Source organism: Phasianus colchicus, chromosome 11 (assembly GCF_987193195.1).
Source record: "Phasianus colchicus chromosome 11, bPhaCol1.hap1.1, whole genome shotgun sequence".
In the NCBI taxonomy this organism is placed as follows: Eukaryota; Metazoa; Chordata; class Aves; order Galliformes; family Phasianidae; genus Phasianus; species Phasianus colchicus.
The window spans coordinates 8,472,148-8,490,299 of record NC_143446.1 but is presented as its reverse complement, the minus strand read 5'-3'; the positions used below and the strand labels follow the sequence as shown (position 1 = coordinate 8,490,299).

Genomic DNA, 18,152 nt, shown 5'->3' with positions numbered 1-18,152 from the left:
ATCAGACAGCAAGTGTTTAAGTCACTAATTGTTAGAAGCATTAGTTTCAAAATATATCATGAAATGAAGAATTAAAAAAAATAATAACCTTTAATAAGATTACATAATTTAACACTATGAGATCTCTTAGATAAAGTCCATGTCTATCAACAGATATTTAAAAACAGTATATTTTAGCAGCCTGTGGAAAGATTGGTATCATAGATCCGTGTGGTGCTGAGATAAAGCGTTCTAATCAATGCTGCTCCCTATCCATTAGCTCTGTTCTGAGGAACAGTTACTGCTTCCATATCCTTTTAATCAAAATGTGGGTAATGAATCTCACCATTCTAGTTTTACACTGAGATTTTATAGCTACACTTTACTGAGAAAGCCATGGAGCATTTTATGGACTTTTCACACTGCAAGTTGAATTCATCAGGCTATATAAAGATCCACTCACTTTGTAGAAAGAGTTACATTTCTTGTGCTATTTTAATTTGCAAGAAGCTTTCTGTTTGTACTCTTCACAACCTGAAATTTCAATGCTTTCTAAGGGCCACCTTGACCTGATGGACAAAAGGTAAGACTGTTATGCTGGAAGAAGAAAAAAATTGAGAGCATTTCTAGATGATCTGAGTTAATTTCAGATATGCAGTTTGTCATTATTTAATATGATGCTTATGAAATCTAGACCAAGGAATGCTTTCAGCTTGTGGCAAATTTCCTCATTGTCTTTTGCTGTTTTCCCCTTATTATATCATCTAGAAGGTTAAAAAAAAAAAAAAATACCCCACTTTGTTCCTTCACTTGAATGGAGAGTTAGATATGGAGTCAAAATTCTTTCAGCTATCTCTGAGTTAGAACTGTTTGCAAATGCTAAGGTCATATTTAGGCATGTCAGGACCTAAAATGTGGCAAATCACCATCTTGGATTTAGCTACACTGCAAAAACTTTAAATAATCAGCATGTGAAAAATGGGCTGTATGTCCATATTCTTAAACTAAACTGTAGCAAAAAGAAGATAAAGGAATGGAGAGAAGAAAAACTAAATTTCTCTCTTCTATAAAAGGACAACTTTATCTTCACTGAAAATCTTGAATTTTAAGGATTTAATCCGACAAAGAAAATGTTAGAATTATTCCATCAGCCTACAGAAGTACAAACCAAACCTTTAACTGAGTTTTAAAATATCGAATGTGTCCTCTGTTTAAATCAGTGTAACTTAAGGTACATAAATAGAGAGTACACAGAGTAAATTTAATAGGAATTATCAAAAAATGTAGCCCATGTGGAATGTAAGTTTACAGCTGACTTAAACACTTTTTTGTTTAGGTGTTTTCTCACTAAGTAAGGCAGCTCCTTGACACTGGTGTATCATTTCCAGCATAAATCCCCCAATATTATTTTCTGCTAATAAATAAACTCCATTGAAAAGTTATTTAAAAATTATTGATATTATGTAAAAAAAAGCCCTTAAATGGAATGGAGACCTTTTATGTCAAATCTTACTACAGAATCTTAGAGATCAGAATACTTACAATACTTATGGATTTTAATACATTACCAAGAAGTAGGCAATGTAAATTTTAGAGTGATTACATATTCCTCTTGAAAAATCTGACATCAGTGCAGGTGAAGTGGTTCTGCATCCGAAAGAAAATGCATAAATGCTCTAAGCTTTCTCCTGATACTCACATTGCTGAGCAGACATTTACCTACTAGATAGATCATCTTTGAATTAATTGTTAATGGAAATGCTTGCTGGGAAAGATCTGATCTGACAAAATATTTCTCCAATGATGTGGAGAAAGGTCCAACACCTTGCTGTCAGGCAGCAAGGACATCATTAGGAAACATCCTATTCCGTGTAGAATAAAGTGCATTTCTGAACAGTTCCTTCAGAAATTACTAAGTTCAAAGTAAACCTTAATCACGATGACTGTGGCAAACATAACTTTCATGTGGATACCATATTATATGTATGAATGAGTTGTATGAAATCTCTTGATTGTTCAACAATATCGGAGCTATAAATAACAGCTTCAGTATCTGCAGAATAATAGACAAAAGAGAAAAACTTCTTCCTTTTATTCTTTCTTCTTTTCATTTATGCTCTGAATTCCGCCACTGCAGAAAAACTTAAATGGCAGCAATTATTTAATGAGTCTTTTCTTATTATTTCAGGTTTTACTCCAGCAGTGAAGATAAAGTATATAACATCTTCACTGCCCTCTTTCTTCCAGTTAGTCAAAGAATGGCATACATAAGATCAGAGTACATTATGCTAAATTCATTGATTTCCTACTTTATCACTTACCTTAGATAATCTATTACATAAAAACTGAAGGCATATACCCAGAGAAAAAAATAAGGTAACATATCTGACCAAACAGATACAATTTCCCTGTAATAAGTTACGTTTCACTCAGAGTAGAGGTATTAAGATCAAAGACAGCCAAACAGTTTTGGCTGCAAATGTCTTTAGGTAGTTAAATTCATTAAGAATAGAAACATCCTCCTAAATGTAGTATTCAACATAACGTATGGAGACCTAGAAAAAAAATTCTCCCTCTAGTTACTGACTTGTCACCTTTTGATTTTCATTTCTCTCATAATAAAACAGAAAATTATCTGTGAAACACTGGAAATAAAAAGCATTTTCTGTCTCCTCACCTAGAGGCACTGTATTGTCATTGGTAGACCACAGCTGGAAACGGGCCCAAACTGCTTTATCACTAGTATGCAGGTGTCTGCAAATGAGACCAATACCCCTTTTGGCATGAATATGCCTGTTAATCACGTTCAGTAGCTGAGCAATTCTCTGAAAAGAAGCTACAGTAACTGGTGAGAGAACATCCAGCAGGTGAACCCTACAGATACGTGTAATTCTATGGATTCTTTTTAACATACATCCAAATCAGTTTTCTTCTAAGAAGAAACAGTAATTTGAGGCAAAGTAACTGAAGGACAAGATACATGATATTTACAGCATAAGTGGCAAAAAAAAATCCTTTAACTATTAATGGCAATGTGATGTTTACATCTTACAGCTTTCAAAACAGAAAACCATGTTCATGTTTAAATATTAATGTTTCTTTATTTCCAAAATTTCATTACAGAATGTGCGTTGAGGATCAAAACTTCTTTGAAACATTTTAAGAGCTGTAAATACCACACTGTCCACATAATTCCAAGAAAGATTTGAACATGCATTTGTGCATATTTTCATATACTACCCTGAACACTTAAGATCTCATAAACAGACCACTGCTTATAGTGTTGACCTGCACTGTCTTTACACCACCATCTCTGCTCCTTCTAAACAATTAGTGAGTCTTACCTAATACTTTGCATGTACATAAATTATAGTAAGGAGGTATCCTCATTTAACCTTATTATACATCATCTACCCTTGTAGGATGTTAGTGGCAATCATATCAGCAATGGTCATATCAGCAAAACTGGCATCAGTGATGTGAAGGGGGAAATTTTCATTAAAATGTTTAGCACAAATTAAAGATGATCTCAGAAAGCAGCAGAAGATACTGTGGATGGCCACATCATCCAGTAGGAAAGAAAACAGGATTATTGAGAACCACATCGTAGGAGATATGATATGGTTACTGTGACACTGCTGTATTTCCTGGAAAAAGAAATCACGAACAAATTTTACAAATTTTGTAATATATATATATATTAGTTTAAACACTACAGCTTCTAAATGCAGGGGTAGAAAAATATTAGACGGTTGTCTTAGCCCTTAAACATCTATAATGGTAAAATTTCCATCTTCTCATTTGAAGCAATTTAAAATAAAAGACTAAATAGCTCCAAAGTATTCCCTTAGCTATCAAATTCTGAAAATATTTTTTAAAACCTGTTTAAATAAACTCTTTTGCAGGACCTGCAAAATCCCATCTTGGAATTGGATATGTAACGTCTATAATGCGCTAATGCTGAAAGATGAACAAAGGCCAAAGTTATCCTATCATATAAAATACTAGAAAAGAGAGCCAACATACAGCTAAAAGCCAAGATGTAGTGGTACTTTGATCTCTTTTCTATTCTTTAATACAATGCTTGTCTTATTTGGTGCAGAGCTTCTTAATACTTAGTTTTGTTGCGACTTTACAGCTGCTTGCCGATGTCGCAGAAAAATCAAAAGTTAAAGCCTCCAAAGTATAAAGAACTGTAAAATGCATATAAAGAAATCAACTGCATAGCTCGAAGTTTGAAAAAGTAGGATTTGTATTCTTCATTTCTCATGCAAATATACACTAGGAAAAATAATTATAATAGTAATCCGTTTCAATGGAATAAAGTACTGTAATATTTATAGTCTGAGCCAGAGTTATAATGACTGTGGGGCGAGAAGTGAAGTGTCTCAGCATGTTCCACATGTTTTTAACACTGTTCCTAAAGGCTCTGGAGGCTATTAAATTTAATGAACCCATCTGCTATGAAATAGAGGTCCAAACGTAATCAGTTTTCTCAGTGCCATATAATACAGATGGCATTCCATGTTCCACATCCCCAGCAGGAAATTTTATGTTCCTCTTTAAGTGCAGGACTTTTGTTTTTGCTTGTGTTTTTGATGTTTCAAACATCTTTTTGATGTACAGCATATAGCATTTTATAGTGTAAATACTATATATATATATATATATATATATATATATATATATATATATATATACATATATATATATATATATATATATATATATACACATGAAAAGTCTTAATTCATTAAAATAAATATTGCCATTTCTTTACAACATTTTTTCCTAGTGGTTTTGAAAACCAGCAATTAATTCTCTGTAGTAATACTCTATGCTTAATGCAATCACTGATAATTGCCCCAATAGCATAACTTCCAGCATTAGCTGGAAGTGTACTGCAAGCACATAATTTATCGAAGTAGTTTACTTCAAAAAATGCAAAGTATACACATACATACAAGCGTGTGCATGGCATGTCCTAATTTGTATGCACAGACTGTAAGTGTACTCTTAAAGTATCCATATTCCTATCAGGTCAATATGAATTATTTTTTCCTGTGCATGTCCCCGTTTCATTTTGGGGAGGGGAGTGGTTCCCAACTTGTGTTTTATTGAGACACACTGTGCCATGTTTGTTGCACTGCTGGTGTGTGAGCAAGGGCTCTAAACTCAAATTAAAGCAGCACAGCCTCTTTGTACTGATTTGCACCCTGCTGCCTAACATAAGTAAATCGGATGTGCATTTGCTAACAAAAAGAAACAACATCCATTGTTCTCTGGAGTTGCATCTTAAAAGATAATGAATATGCATTAATTCTATCCAGTTGAGAGGTTTATTCATTTACTTTCTTGAGCACTCATTAGGTTTTGACAGTTGACACAGAACTAGCTGAATATGAAGTAGTTAATGTTGTTAATGATAATTCATTTATTCTAGATTCAGCAGTAAAACAAACAGATTAGAGCTGTTCAGTTAAAAAAAAATGGGAATGCTTAATTACTGTGACTGAAAATTTTTGAGCAGAGAAATTATAAAGTCATGATTTGCAGACTTTCTTATTGGATTGCCAGACACCCCAAAATCATCAGCCTAAAGGGATGTTGCACCTACATATAAATACATGCTTTTTTTTTAATTATTATTTATTGTGTGTACATTTCTTGTATTGATCACCCTTGCCATTTTTCAAGCACTATCTGTAAGATTCCAGTGCAAATACAGCAAACCATCATTGCTGGAGCAGATGGTCTGAATCCTCAAAATGTAATCATTCTCCTACAGAAATTTTGGAAAAGATGAAATAGTTGGAGTTATTGTATTTTTGCAGGAAAAATAATTTGGGCAGAGAGTTGATGACAAGGCAGTCCTTGGGCTACCTTCTAATTTTGCTCTCATATCTCTGCTGTTAGAAGATCACCTACAGGTCCACAGTGGGCAAATCAACGTTTGAAGAACCTTATTTTAAAATGGTGGAAGGCCTAATATTCAAGCATGGCTTATTATCCCCTAAGTGTATTCACATAAATAAATGTGAAAGCAAGAAAAGGAAATTTTCATGGGAACATCAGAACCAGTTAGTGTTTATTACTTAACCTGCTAAAACCCTATTAATTATGGGAGGTTAAGAGATGCTGGACACAAAGGAAGAGTAAGATCATATAATAAATTCCTACACAGAATCAGGAAAAACAAAACAAAGCTAACAAACAAACAAAAAAACTACTACACAACAACATCAAAGATCTCTAATTTTTAAAACTGGCATTAAAAAAAAAATCATTTACTGCCTCTGTGTAAATTTTCTTTTAGCAGCTGCTGATTAACGACATTTCCTGACATTCAGTTCTGCAGTGATTAGCAATATTTACTTGCCGTAGACATACAGGAGAATTCTGAATGCCCTGATGCACTTTAATGCATTCCAATACTACAATCTATAAGTTACTTTTGAAATGGTGGCCCAGGGAACATTTACCATATAAAAATGCTAATTACATCTACTTATTATAATAGCACAATTAACTTGTGCTACCAAAAGCGTTTGAAGATATCTCTGGGAACAGAAGCTAGTGGAAATGGGATAGTATTTTATTTTTGTTACTTCATAAAAGCTCTTCTGTGCATTGAGCAGAAATAAAATTGAATGCATGGGAGAAAAACTAAACAGCACAATACCTTACCCAAAACTCCTAAATGGAAAAAATGCCAGTATAAAAGCTTTGAATCTGTAGGAGCTTTTTATATCTGCACATCACATTATACACAGAATCTCATGCACAGCTCTGTTGCTTCTCTGAAACTGGCTCAGAATGCACCACTGATAAAGAGTTGTATTCCAGAATCTCAGTTTCCACAGTTAAAAATATTTGGAAACTGATATGACATATCTTTGAAGTGTTAGCTTCCTATACTCCCTACCACGTTTACACAAAGAACCTGCAAGAGTACACTTACAGTATACATTTTATAAGGATGAGGAGAACTAAATTGAAATTGATGAATCATACATGTAATAACGTAATTACAATATTCACTGTTAGCATTTCATAAATACTTAGTCATGATCTGTCTCAATGCTTTTTGTTTTTTAATGAACTCTTAGCTTCCAAGGCACTAGACAACTCAAAATATTAAATGAAGTAATAATTTGCCCTTTTTATGAAAAGCAATCCTCCAGTTGGAAACTGAACAGGGCCAATATGGTAATGCACGTCTGAATGTGCTCACAGCTTGAAACTAATAGCCTGAAGGAGATGAACTCAACGGTGCATTAGAACCAGAGAATATCCTAAGGTATACTTATGAGAAACAAATTTCCCGAGAAAGAGTTAGAAAAGGTTCAAGTAAGTCAAGTTACACGCTTCAATAAACAAATTCTCAATTGTAAGCATTTAAACAGCGGGAATTCAGGTGCCAGTCCAGTCTTTCTTTTTCCATTTCCTACAGAAAAATAAAAGTAATGTTTCCCCCATTCCAGATGTTATCGAGAGAATGAATTAAGGGCTTCTGTACCTTATAGATAATTATCCATCTCCCCCAGATACCAGCTCTATACAACAGATTACTGAAACACCCCAGTGCCCAGGCACTTTTTCATTTTCCCTCGGTATATTCACCTGTCTTGGCCTGCTATGGCTGCACATACGCTTAAAAGCAGTGACTGATCAATTCAATATTGTTATTTTCCTGAAAAAAATTCATATTTATAGTCATTATCTACTCTAGAAAGAGTATCATTAGAAACTTTCATTTAGAAATCCAACTCTATTTTTAAGGACCCATTAAGTTATTCTGTTTTCTGAGGCATTAAGGACTCGTAGGCCCTAGTGATGTTAAAGTAGCAGAAAAATTATACTGAGACTGGTGTAGTGGAATGATATCCAGACACCATCACCTAGGGCCCATCAACCAGATGTCCTATCTGCAACTCTTTTAGTGCCTCTACACAACTGTACACCATGGAGCAGGATGATCTCTTCTCCTATTAGACTTCATAATCAAGAAATATCTGCCTGACACATTACTCTTGATAACCCAAATTCACTTTCCCACAGACCTGCAAAGATCCAACAATGCTTACTCACCTCCAGCATGTATCAAACTGCTGAGTAAAGAGGTGCAAATGGAAAAGAGGCTGATGACACACCCCAATCAAACCCTATTAATTATGGGAGGTTAATAGATGCTGGCCACAAAGGAATTTATACTAAAATAACCTAGGAAAGGTGTGGAATATGCAACCACAGGACTGGATCAGGACACTACATACAGAAGGACTTATATCACATATTCCAAAATCTCAAGATCTTAGTCTAATTGCATTGGTAGAAGCTAAACTACTAACCTATTACTAAAACAGCACTTCAACTATTGTGAAGCTGATTTTGGAATCAGCTCAAGATAGTCTTCAAGCACTGTTTTTCAAGTAAATTAATGAACAGAGAGCAATGATGAATAAATACAATTCTGCAGCAACCTAACTTAAAAGGATTTCAGAAATCTGTTAAATTCTTCTGAGAGTCAATGACACCTCTTAAGATCACAGCACTCCTTTGCCAGAAGACTTACAGTGATTGATAATGTTTCTGTCTGGATCCTAGTGTGCTCCAGCATTTTTTTGCTTGTTCTAAAACAGCAGAGTTTGTTAATTCTTGATTTTGGTGAGTGTGTAGGAGAGATATGTTATTAAGTGACATGTATTACACCCATATGTGTGGTCCTGACAATCTAGCCACGGCTGTTTTGACACAACTGGATGACAAGAACATTTAAATTTTCTGACAGCACACTCCCATTTCTTAGCTAACAAGTTCTAAACAGAAGCCATGGAGGTGCAGGGACACAAACTGCCTGTGAAAATGGAGAGGATCATTTGGGTGGCACTTCTAAATCCAAAACAAAATGGCCAATGAATCAGCTTCTGAAAACAGCTGCCAGACATCTTAACAGAGGTAGATTCCTTTCATGGCTGTTTCCAAAGTTTTGTGTATGAACGCTCTAATTTATCCTGTTCTTTGTTTATGAGTTTTATGCTTCGCTTTGTTTTATGGGAATAAGTAGAAGAAGGGAGGAGAAAAGTACTTTGCAACTAAGATGAACACTGCATTCTAGTCTTAAATCTTTTTGTTTTAATAGTTATTATAGTATTAAGGCTCTTAAGTGGAGCTTTCAGACATTCATAAAAACGTGTGTGCATAGAAGTATGTGTTTATACCCCTCTAGAATTCGTAAGTATGCACTTGCATCTAAACACCCCTGCTGTATTCAGCTAGAATTTCACACTATACTAAGCTGTTCATTTTCCTTAGACTTTCCATAACAAATGGAAGAATTACCAAAAGTTAGCATAACTTTTTTAAACATATCCCTCCCTGCAGTGATCGAAGAAATACAGACTAAAAGAACAAAGGAGGAAGTAAAGTATAAAATTAATTCTGAAGCAGCATTTTGTACTTGGATAGTAGGAAAAGGTGAGGACTTGGATGTTGAGAAATACTTCATCTACAACAACACTTTTAATCTGAGATTCAGAGGCTAAGAACAAGGTTGCACTAAAACAATAAGTACATGGATCTCTTCCTGCTACTCTCCCTAGCAAACTAACTTCCTTCAACATACATGCACATTGATTACTTCAAGCACATAAAAAGCAAGAGGTGAATGAGAACTAGATTTCCCTAGTCATCTCCCCATGTTGTGGGATGCCCTGAATGGACTGTGATAAGATGTCGTTTTCTTCTCACCATTGTGTTCCACTAACAGAATGAGAACAAAGGGGAATCTGGAATAACACATTCTTGAAAATAAGTAAATAAGAAAGAATTGAGATAATTAAACCACTTTAAAATAACATTTCTAAGAAATCTTTTTTTCTTGGTAACTACAGTTTTAGTATTTATTTTACATCACTCAGCTGAAGAATAAAAGAGACTTAAGCAAACATGAAAAGAAAGCAAAACTCTTCACCGCATTTTCTTTTTTTAAGATTTTTCTGCTTATTTAAAGCCAAACCTCCTAGAAGCATTAAAAACTCTCCAAATAAGTAAACAAAATCCCTTAAAAAACAATAACAACAAAGCACAAGGGGAAACTGGTAAGATTTTCTATTTTGTCCTATTTTCATGAAGGGGAAAATGTAACAAAAACATGAAAAAAACTGCTATTAGTAATCTGTGATGTTTAATTCATTGGATTAAAAACTTGGCATCCCTTGTACTAAAGGCCAGATATTTGTGGCAAACTCTTGATCTATGGATAACTTAGAGACCAAAATATTTTAATTGCATAAAAAGAATCACAACAAAGAAAATAGATGGAAAACTATTTTAGATCAATCCATGAAAATGAACAACTTTTATCTGCAAATCTAAGGATTTACCACAAATGACACTAAAAAAACAGCACATTCAGTCACTGCATTACAGAAAAATCTCTTTAAACTCTAATGTTTTACAAGGATGTCAAGTTAAAATTGAATAGTTATGACAATTTTGTTATCAGATCACCTATTCTATCTACATTAAAAGGCAGAATCTGTTTGGTCTTTTCCCCACTAGGACAGCATAATTGTCACTTAGCTGTTGATCAGCATCTCTATACTAAAAATATTGATTCTTGTCAGTCTGCACTTTTACACTGACGTACTCATATTCTATGTCTGAAACCATATAGAAAAAGCGTTTATTCAATCCAACCAATTTCTACTCAATGTCCATGCTGATTAAGAAAAACGTGTATTTAGAGGTCAAATTCAAACACAATGCTATCACTCACATTTGTTTTGTTATTTTCTGTGTGATTTATAATATATAAATGCCTGCTTAAGTTCAGTAATCTCAAACTACTTGCTTGTAACAAAGATGTCAAAATCTGATTTTCACATTGAATGGGAGCATTCCAGTGACAGAAATGCACAACTAGTGTTTTTTAACAACAGTTTTTCTATAAATTCCTCATCAAGTATAGTTAGCTTACATTAAATGACTTCTCATGCAGACTTACAGTGCTGTCAATATATGCTTCTGTCCATACCACGTCATGCTCTTGGTCAATAACTTTTGGTCGGCTAAGAACATGGAGGTATTCCATGACATTTTCTTGAACATCAGCTAAGGTAGAGATCTGAGTAAAAAACCCTGTAAAAAACAGACAATTTGAAGTTATAAATCATGCAAAACAAATTAAGGATTTCAAAGAGTATGATGTGTTACATCAGTTGTGTTTACTGCTTGTTTACTTCCAAAGGAAAAATGCAAAGAAGGAACATTTGATGAGAAGCAGCCTCAAAGAGTAATAACTGGAAGAAGTCAGTAGTCAGTAAAACTGTTGGCCATTCTTGAAGGTCTGGGTTCCCAAGACTGCTATGAATTTCTGGATCACACATCCCAAACTCTCTATTTCCAGAAAACTCTTGTTGTTTGATGGCAACTAAACATTATTTTGTTTTTTTGAATGGTGGTAACCATTAAGTTTGTACAAAAACATCTCACCTTACGTTTGTCCAGTGTCAATAAGCATTAATGATTAGAACGAGTCACAAAACAGCAGTTGCAAACATTCTAAAGCGTTCGTCCTTGTAGAATGTGACTAAATCTCTGATAACAACAGCAACATATTATTTTCAAATGTCAGGTCAGTGAGAATGGAGACTCAGATAGGAATTGGTTTTCTAAGCGATCACAGCTTTGTTAATCCTTTAAAACTTCACCTACAACCTGACAGCACTGAGAACAACAGAGGCCACAGCTATTTGAGCTGTCACCACTTCCTCTTCATTCCTTGCATGTCAAGTATATTTATACGTCATCACCTTGGCTTCTGGAGCCCACATCATGCAAGGGTGACAAAGGACTGACAAATTTCAAGGCTATAGTTTCACCAGGCATTACTTAAATGCATCAATTGTCCTTCATGTAAATTCATTTCTTTACTGAAAAAGAACAATATAGCATTTTCATGAAGGAGGTCTCACTGCAATTTTAGTCTTTTGATATGATCACATCTTCCATGCAGCTGCTAAATGAAACTTCCACAGAAAACATTGCAGCTGGAAAGAACTTTTGGGCGGTGTTTATTATAGGCAGGGTAAAGCCTGGCAAGGTTGTAAGGTTGCTCTATTGTCTGAAAGCTGGAACTCTGCTTTAACACACCTGCCAATAATCTGTGCAGTACAAAACTGATGTGTCTACATACATTCTACCTGACACCAGCAATAGATTCATATGCAAGAATTAAGACAACATGAAGACAGCCTTTATGGCCAAATGACAATTCATAGTAGTTGTTTAATGTATACTTGCACTAAGTAGAAATCAATTTGACTATACTGTGAACTCAAATATTCCTAGTATAGTAGTACTGTGTTAATATTCATAGTATAGTATTCACACTGCTCATATATTCAGTATTCTTTGTAATAAAAAAAAAAAAAGAAATTCAATGAAATTCCTTCAGTCCAGTATTTGTGAGAAGGCTGACAGCTACATATACCATCAAGGCTTAACTGTTGCTTCAAGACAGGTGTGTATATATTTTTTTTTCCTAAGGTTTTTAAAGTTTTTTTTTTTCTCAGAATAAAATGATTGTTGTAAGTTTAATACAGGAATTTGTACTTGAGAAAGCAGAATTTTATGCAAATATTGAAAAAGAAATAAATTTCTATACTGAGTTTACATTAATTATTGGCTTAGAACAGTTACAGGAAAAATCAGTATGCTTATTTCTCTTTCTGATAAGCTGCCTGCTCCAATTCTGTGACTGCTGGATTTCCAAAGTCAAAACGTGAGATTATCCTCTCCTGTGAGTGTTAGAATATATTTCACTCTCTGGTCCTCTGCATTTGGTATGAATGTCACTACTTAATCAAAATATGATTATTTGTCAATAACTTCACAAATTTTGAATCTATAAATACACAAACACATATAAGTATTTACACACAGCAGCTTATAAATCTTTTAAACAACGATTCCACATACTTCCAAGCTGTGTGGACCTCTTATTGTACAGGAGATAATCTATGTTTTTTCCTAAAGCAGTTCTAAGTGTCTGAGTTCTAGTATAACTCACTTCAGAAAGCAGAAAAGAGAATTAATATTTGGAGGTCATTTGTTCAGCACTGTTCACATGCCTCAAATTTCATCCTCAGCTACTCATAGAAATTCAGAAAAATCAAGCAGAAGCATAGACAGACTACCAAGCCTTTTGCCTTGCTTCTTGCAACTTAGCCTAGTGTGCAAGGGCTCAGCCAGGACTCAAACCACTAAAAGTGAAGAGCACACAAGACACTGCTCATTTCTTTGTGAGAGATTTGCAGCAGGAGACCTCCAACTATGCTCACCTAACTCTGTTCTCCTGCACCAAGCAAATACTTCCAATTGATCCCATGGACAAGTCTTTAATTGGCCTTAAATAACAGACTTAAGCATTGTTTTATTTCAGTGTTTTCCGTGCGATTTTATATCATCACCCCAATATTCTTTCTGCTGAGCTCATGAAAATTTCACTGCATATAATGCCAATACTTCTCTCATAGCAGTCTGCAAATTTAGAGATGGAAATCACTAAGTGTTGTACCGTGAACAAAGGACCAATGCTGTACTTACAGGTTTTATACATTAACAATATTTAATATGTATTATGTCTAAAATGTTAGAACAGATGAACAGTTTGATAAAATGTCACAAGATGGTTTTAATCAAACATTACTATCATATCCATACAGGTTGAAATCACAGTTAGCTAATACTTTTTAATGTAATGCTTCAATTAAAGTCAAAATGTTAAAGGCTCATTTAAGAAGCTCTTAGATGTCTTTGCCTGGAAAATTATTTAATCACAGAATGTAAATTACCTTTCAGATAGAAAAAAAGCCTTTTTGGAAAATAATCATTTATTCTGATTGCCTCCTGAGAAGATTTTATATCCATTTTTCAAGTGAAAAAAATTAGCTGTTTAACACCTGAATGTTTGTGCCATACATGTTGATACATGTTGCAAGACACTGATGATGATGAACACTGTTTTGTTTTCATTTAGATGAGACCAATATGGATCAGGTACAGCCAACCTGAGCAGATTATTCATAACTATCATGAGCATGGTTGTGTACTATATTAAAATCTTCTCTTTGTAGTATTTTTATGATCGCTTATTTTAATATCTCACATAACACTTTAAATAATACATCATAAGTCTCCAGGTAGTATGCAAACTGTATTCATTTTTTGTAGTACTTGCAAACCAAATTATCCTTATGCTGTACAGTAGAGCAAACAGTCTTTAGCTCAATTTCCTAAGACTAAAAGAGGCAATGAGTAAGCCTATTGCTTATTCTGAATACATTTCAAACAAACTTAGCAAAGAAATGAAAGTCTCTAAGACAAATGAAAAGTTGTGGCTACACTCAGATTGAAAGAAGTGATTTTGAGCCTCTTGTTTGGAAGGAGCCAGATGGTAAATGTGCACATGTATGCAGGCATACATGTAGTTACAGGCTAGCTATGCAGTGCTCCTAGCCTGGTGAACATCACAGCTAGAGAAGTCAAGGTCAGCAAGTGAAGAAAAACGAGCTCAGTATGGAAAAAAGAAAATTAAAAAAAAAATATTTCACAGATGTATTCACACATCAGGCTGCAAAAGAAGAAAAGTTGAAAGAAAGAGTATGTTAGGGACTTTATTCCTTATAACTGGGTAGTTACAATGAACTGAATTTAAAGAAATACAAAAATTGCTGCGAATGATATGTAAGAGACATGACGTGATGATGGAGTCGAGTGGGTTTCATTTACAATTCTGTGGGAAAAGTTCACTTCTTGCATTCAGCATTGTCTGCTTAAACATGATCTGTGTCCTCATAAATATGGTTAGTGTGCTTTTGTATGTTTTGTATTTTCACGTTAGAAAAATGTACAAAGATTTCATAGTTTCCATGATTTGTTTAATGTGAACTGTTTTCTGTGAATGTATGGTTCATCTATTTATTTTTTTCTATAAAGGTTTTTCCTTAAGTTCTAGTTTCCATTATAGCAAAGAAAATAGCTATGCAAATTACTTTTCCTACATTTTTGATGTCTGTTCTTACATCCATTTTTAGAATTTCTCCTATAGGAAAAACTCTACAAAAAAAATTGCTGTAGTATAGGTAGGAACAGCATTTGGCAACATTCTCAGTTCATTTTCTCTCCATATTTAGACCTTTTGATGATTCATGTGTTTGCAGCTATGTGTGACTAATGTCAAACCTCATAAGAATTAACTTCCTTCACTGTTAAGTTAAACTCTCCTTCCCAGAGATCAGAGGTGTCCCGTGGGTTTAAAATCTTACCTTTCCTGTAGCGAGGTTTAATCGTCACATAAAGACACGCTCTGAAGTTCTGAGCACAGTTGCTGAGGCCGTGTAACCAACGGCAGCAAACCTGTGCTTAACATTTTGCATTCTAACACATGCTTCTCCTCTCCCTGGTGTGTGAGCTATGCCACCCCAGAGCTCCTTACGCTTAGTGCTACTTTCTTCTCCTCAGCAGGGAAAAAATTGTGTAAGAAACGGGTAGGATTTGGTAATGACAAGCATGAGATATGAATAATCATATGGTTAAACACAGACATTTATGCTCTGCCTTTCCATAATTACACAGCGTGTTGCAATGTTTCTGGATAGCTTGTTTTTCTCTACGTTGTCCAACACCAGACTTGGAACTTTTAAAAAACGCCCCCAAATACACTTTTAAATAGAGTGTGACGTTTTTCATTTTCTGGAGACATGTAAAGTAGGTGCACTATTACTGCAACTAATAAAATACCCAGAATTAAAAAATTCCTCTTCAGGTAGGGGCTAAGGAGGGAATTCATTGTTTTGCCACAGCTGTAAAGCTCACACAGAGAATGCATCCCCTCCTCCTAAGAGGCCTCTCAAGCAGGTGAACAGCCTGTAACTGGCTGCCTGCCACTCCCCACAATAGCCCACAGTGCAGGAGGTGCTGGGGTCATGCTATTAATGGGAATGGATGTGACTAAGGCTTCCTGTGCACAAGGCTTCCCTGCTAATACAATGGACTATAAACTGCTCCAGCTGGGGCACAGTTTGCCTCAGGGCTAATCTGTCCTCTGCTGGCACTTAGATAGCCGCTATCAGACCTCTGATATGCAAAGCATTTGCTCTTCACTGCTTTCCCAGCTTCTGCTCCTTTGTACTGATGAATCCTCCTCTTTGTCCATTTTCCAATATGCTAACCACAGTGATCCTGGCTAATTAATAAGCATCCAAAACAGAGACTGTCAAATTGCTAACACAGTATTTTGCTGGAAAAAAAATAATAATAAGTCTACTACTGTATGCTTTGATAGTCAGTAACACATTAACTCCCATCTTTATTTTACAGCATTCTGTTGGAAGTGACTGCTGAGGAAAAGGCAGTGCCTGCTTATTTTAAAATCTGGCACAGACACACTGAGCATTAGGAAACTTTTACCTTCACGCAATTGAGGATGTTAGTAAATCTTAATTCTTTTCCTTCATGTGCACTGTCTTATGGTATAGATGAGTAAATCATCGCAAAGTTCACAAACTGCTCTAGAGGGACACTGGGGTTCTTGAATGTTTTAATGCATTTAAAATGGTTTGGTGTTTTGCTTCATTAAGCCAACTCCCGCTAGATATGCCCTACTTATACACAGAAATGAAACAGAAAATGAAGGCGGGGGGAGGGTGTCGTTCAAGGATTCATCATCGGAATCTGGAAGCTAAATACGTTTTGCAAGGTGGTATGAATTTCCCCTGTGATCCGTTCAGATGGAAAGGACTGCTGTCTACAGTCTAGTCAGCTGGAAACCCACCAAACACCTTTCCTCTGTGTTGTGATTCCAAGGCAAAAATCACTGCTAGGAAAATTGATTTTAGAGCCATTGACCCTCAGTGACAACAACATTCTTTGGCCCACCCAGGAAAGCAGTAAACTTCAGTCCAGCCATTCAGGCAATGTTTAGACCGGCTGTCCTACACTGCTCATCTGTCTGTGCTGTAATCCTTCCTCTCACTATAAGAAAATGGGTGAGCTGTAGCTGAAAACTGTAACAGAAAAACTCTAAATCCATACTGCCTGACATGATGACTGATGCTGCTTCCAGTTATGATTTTCAAAGTTATAAAAAGCTATTTATTTTCTAATTAGAGGTAAAAGATTCTTTTTTTATATATATATATTTTTATTTTTTATTTTTTTGCATTGTAAGCTATCAGAAATTGTATCCACTCAGCAGAGTGTAAAAAAAAAAAATGTATAGAAGAAGCAGTCATTAAACTGTTGAGTTGATTCATATGAGTAAGATTGTGACTCAAAGCAACATGGCTCTGAAAAGAACAAAGCAGTCCTGAAAAATGACAAAGGTGACCCCTCAGAGAATAAAGACATGGACCAGATGATCTAGTGAGGCAGTCTCTACTGCCTGGTCCTGTTTTCTGAGTTGCTATACTTAGATCTTTATGAATCTGAAGAGCGGGGCTAAAATATTTTGTTGATTAAACTGTCTTCAAAAAGATGCTTCAAAGGATTCTTATACTATTACTTAAACTAAATTATGGCGTAATATTAGCTGATTAAGACAAGACTTCAAACTAAGTAATTTCCATCAGCTGGACATAACAGTAGTTAAAGAAATAATGACTAAATGGATAGCACCTGATGCAATTCATCATAATATAATGTGGCACAAAGGAAAAAAGAACTTTTTCCAAGAGAAAAGGAAAACCTGAAGACTAATTAATTTTGGTTTCTTTTTTTTTTCCTGAATCGTTCTTACATTAGTCAGTCCTTTTACTGTAGCATCTCAGCATCTTATTTGTTTTAATGTTCTTTCCTCACAGAATAAATCTGTTTTTTCAATTACACTGTCAGTTCCTCGAGGGACAGGATGTCTGGTGTTTTACATACCATGACTGACTCAACAGTGCTCACACACAACATTCTTAGGTGACAAACTAACTATGACTGAGTAATAACAACAATAATGGGACAAATGCTTTGAATCCAAGCTTTGTTCTCTGAACTAAATTTTAAGAATAGACCATTAAGAAGCTTCAGAAATTTTAATTTGTATGTTACAGATAAATAAGCTTTTTCCTTGAAAAAAATAAACACCCTCTTTGACTAGACATCATTGGTACAATATC

General features: G+C 34.9%; 1 protein-coding gene across 1 annotated transcript in view; it reads right to left on the bottom strand.

Moving 5' to 3' along the window:
- The window catches only part of CACNA2D3 (calcium voltage-gated channel auxiliary subunit alpha2delta 3), a 395,571-nt gene that overhangs the window by 128,490 nt on the left and 248,929 nt on the right, over positions 1 to 18,152 (bottom strand). The window contains exon 13 of the mRNA XM_090148165.1: positions 10,988 to 11,121. Within this exon, the coding sequence (XP_090004291.1) occupies positions 10,988 to 11,121 (134 nt within the window). The remainder of the gene's footprint in view (positions 1 to 10,987; positions 11,122 to 18,152) is intronic.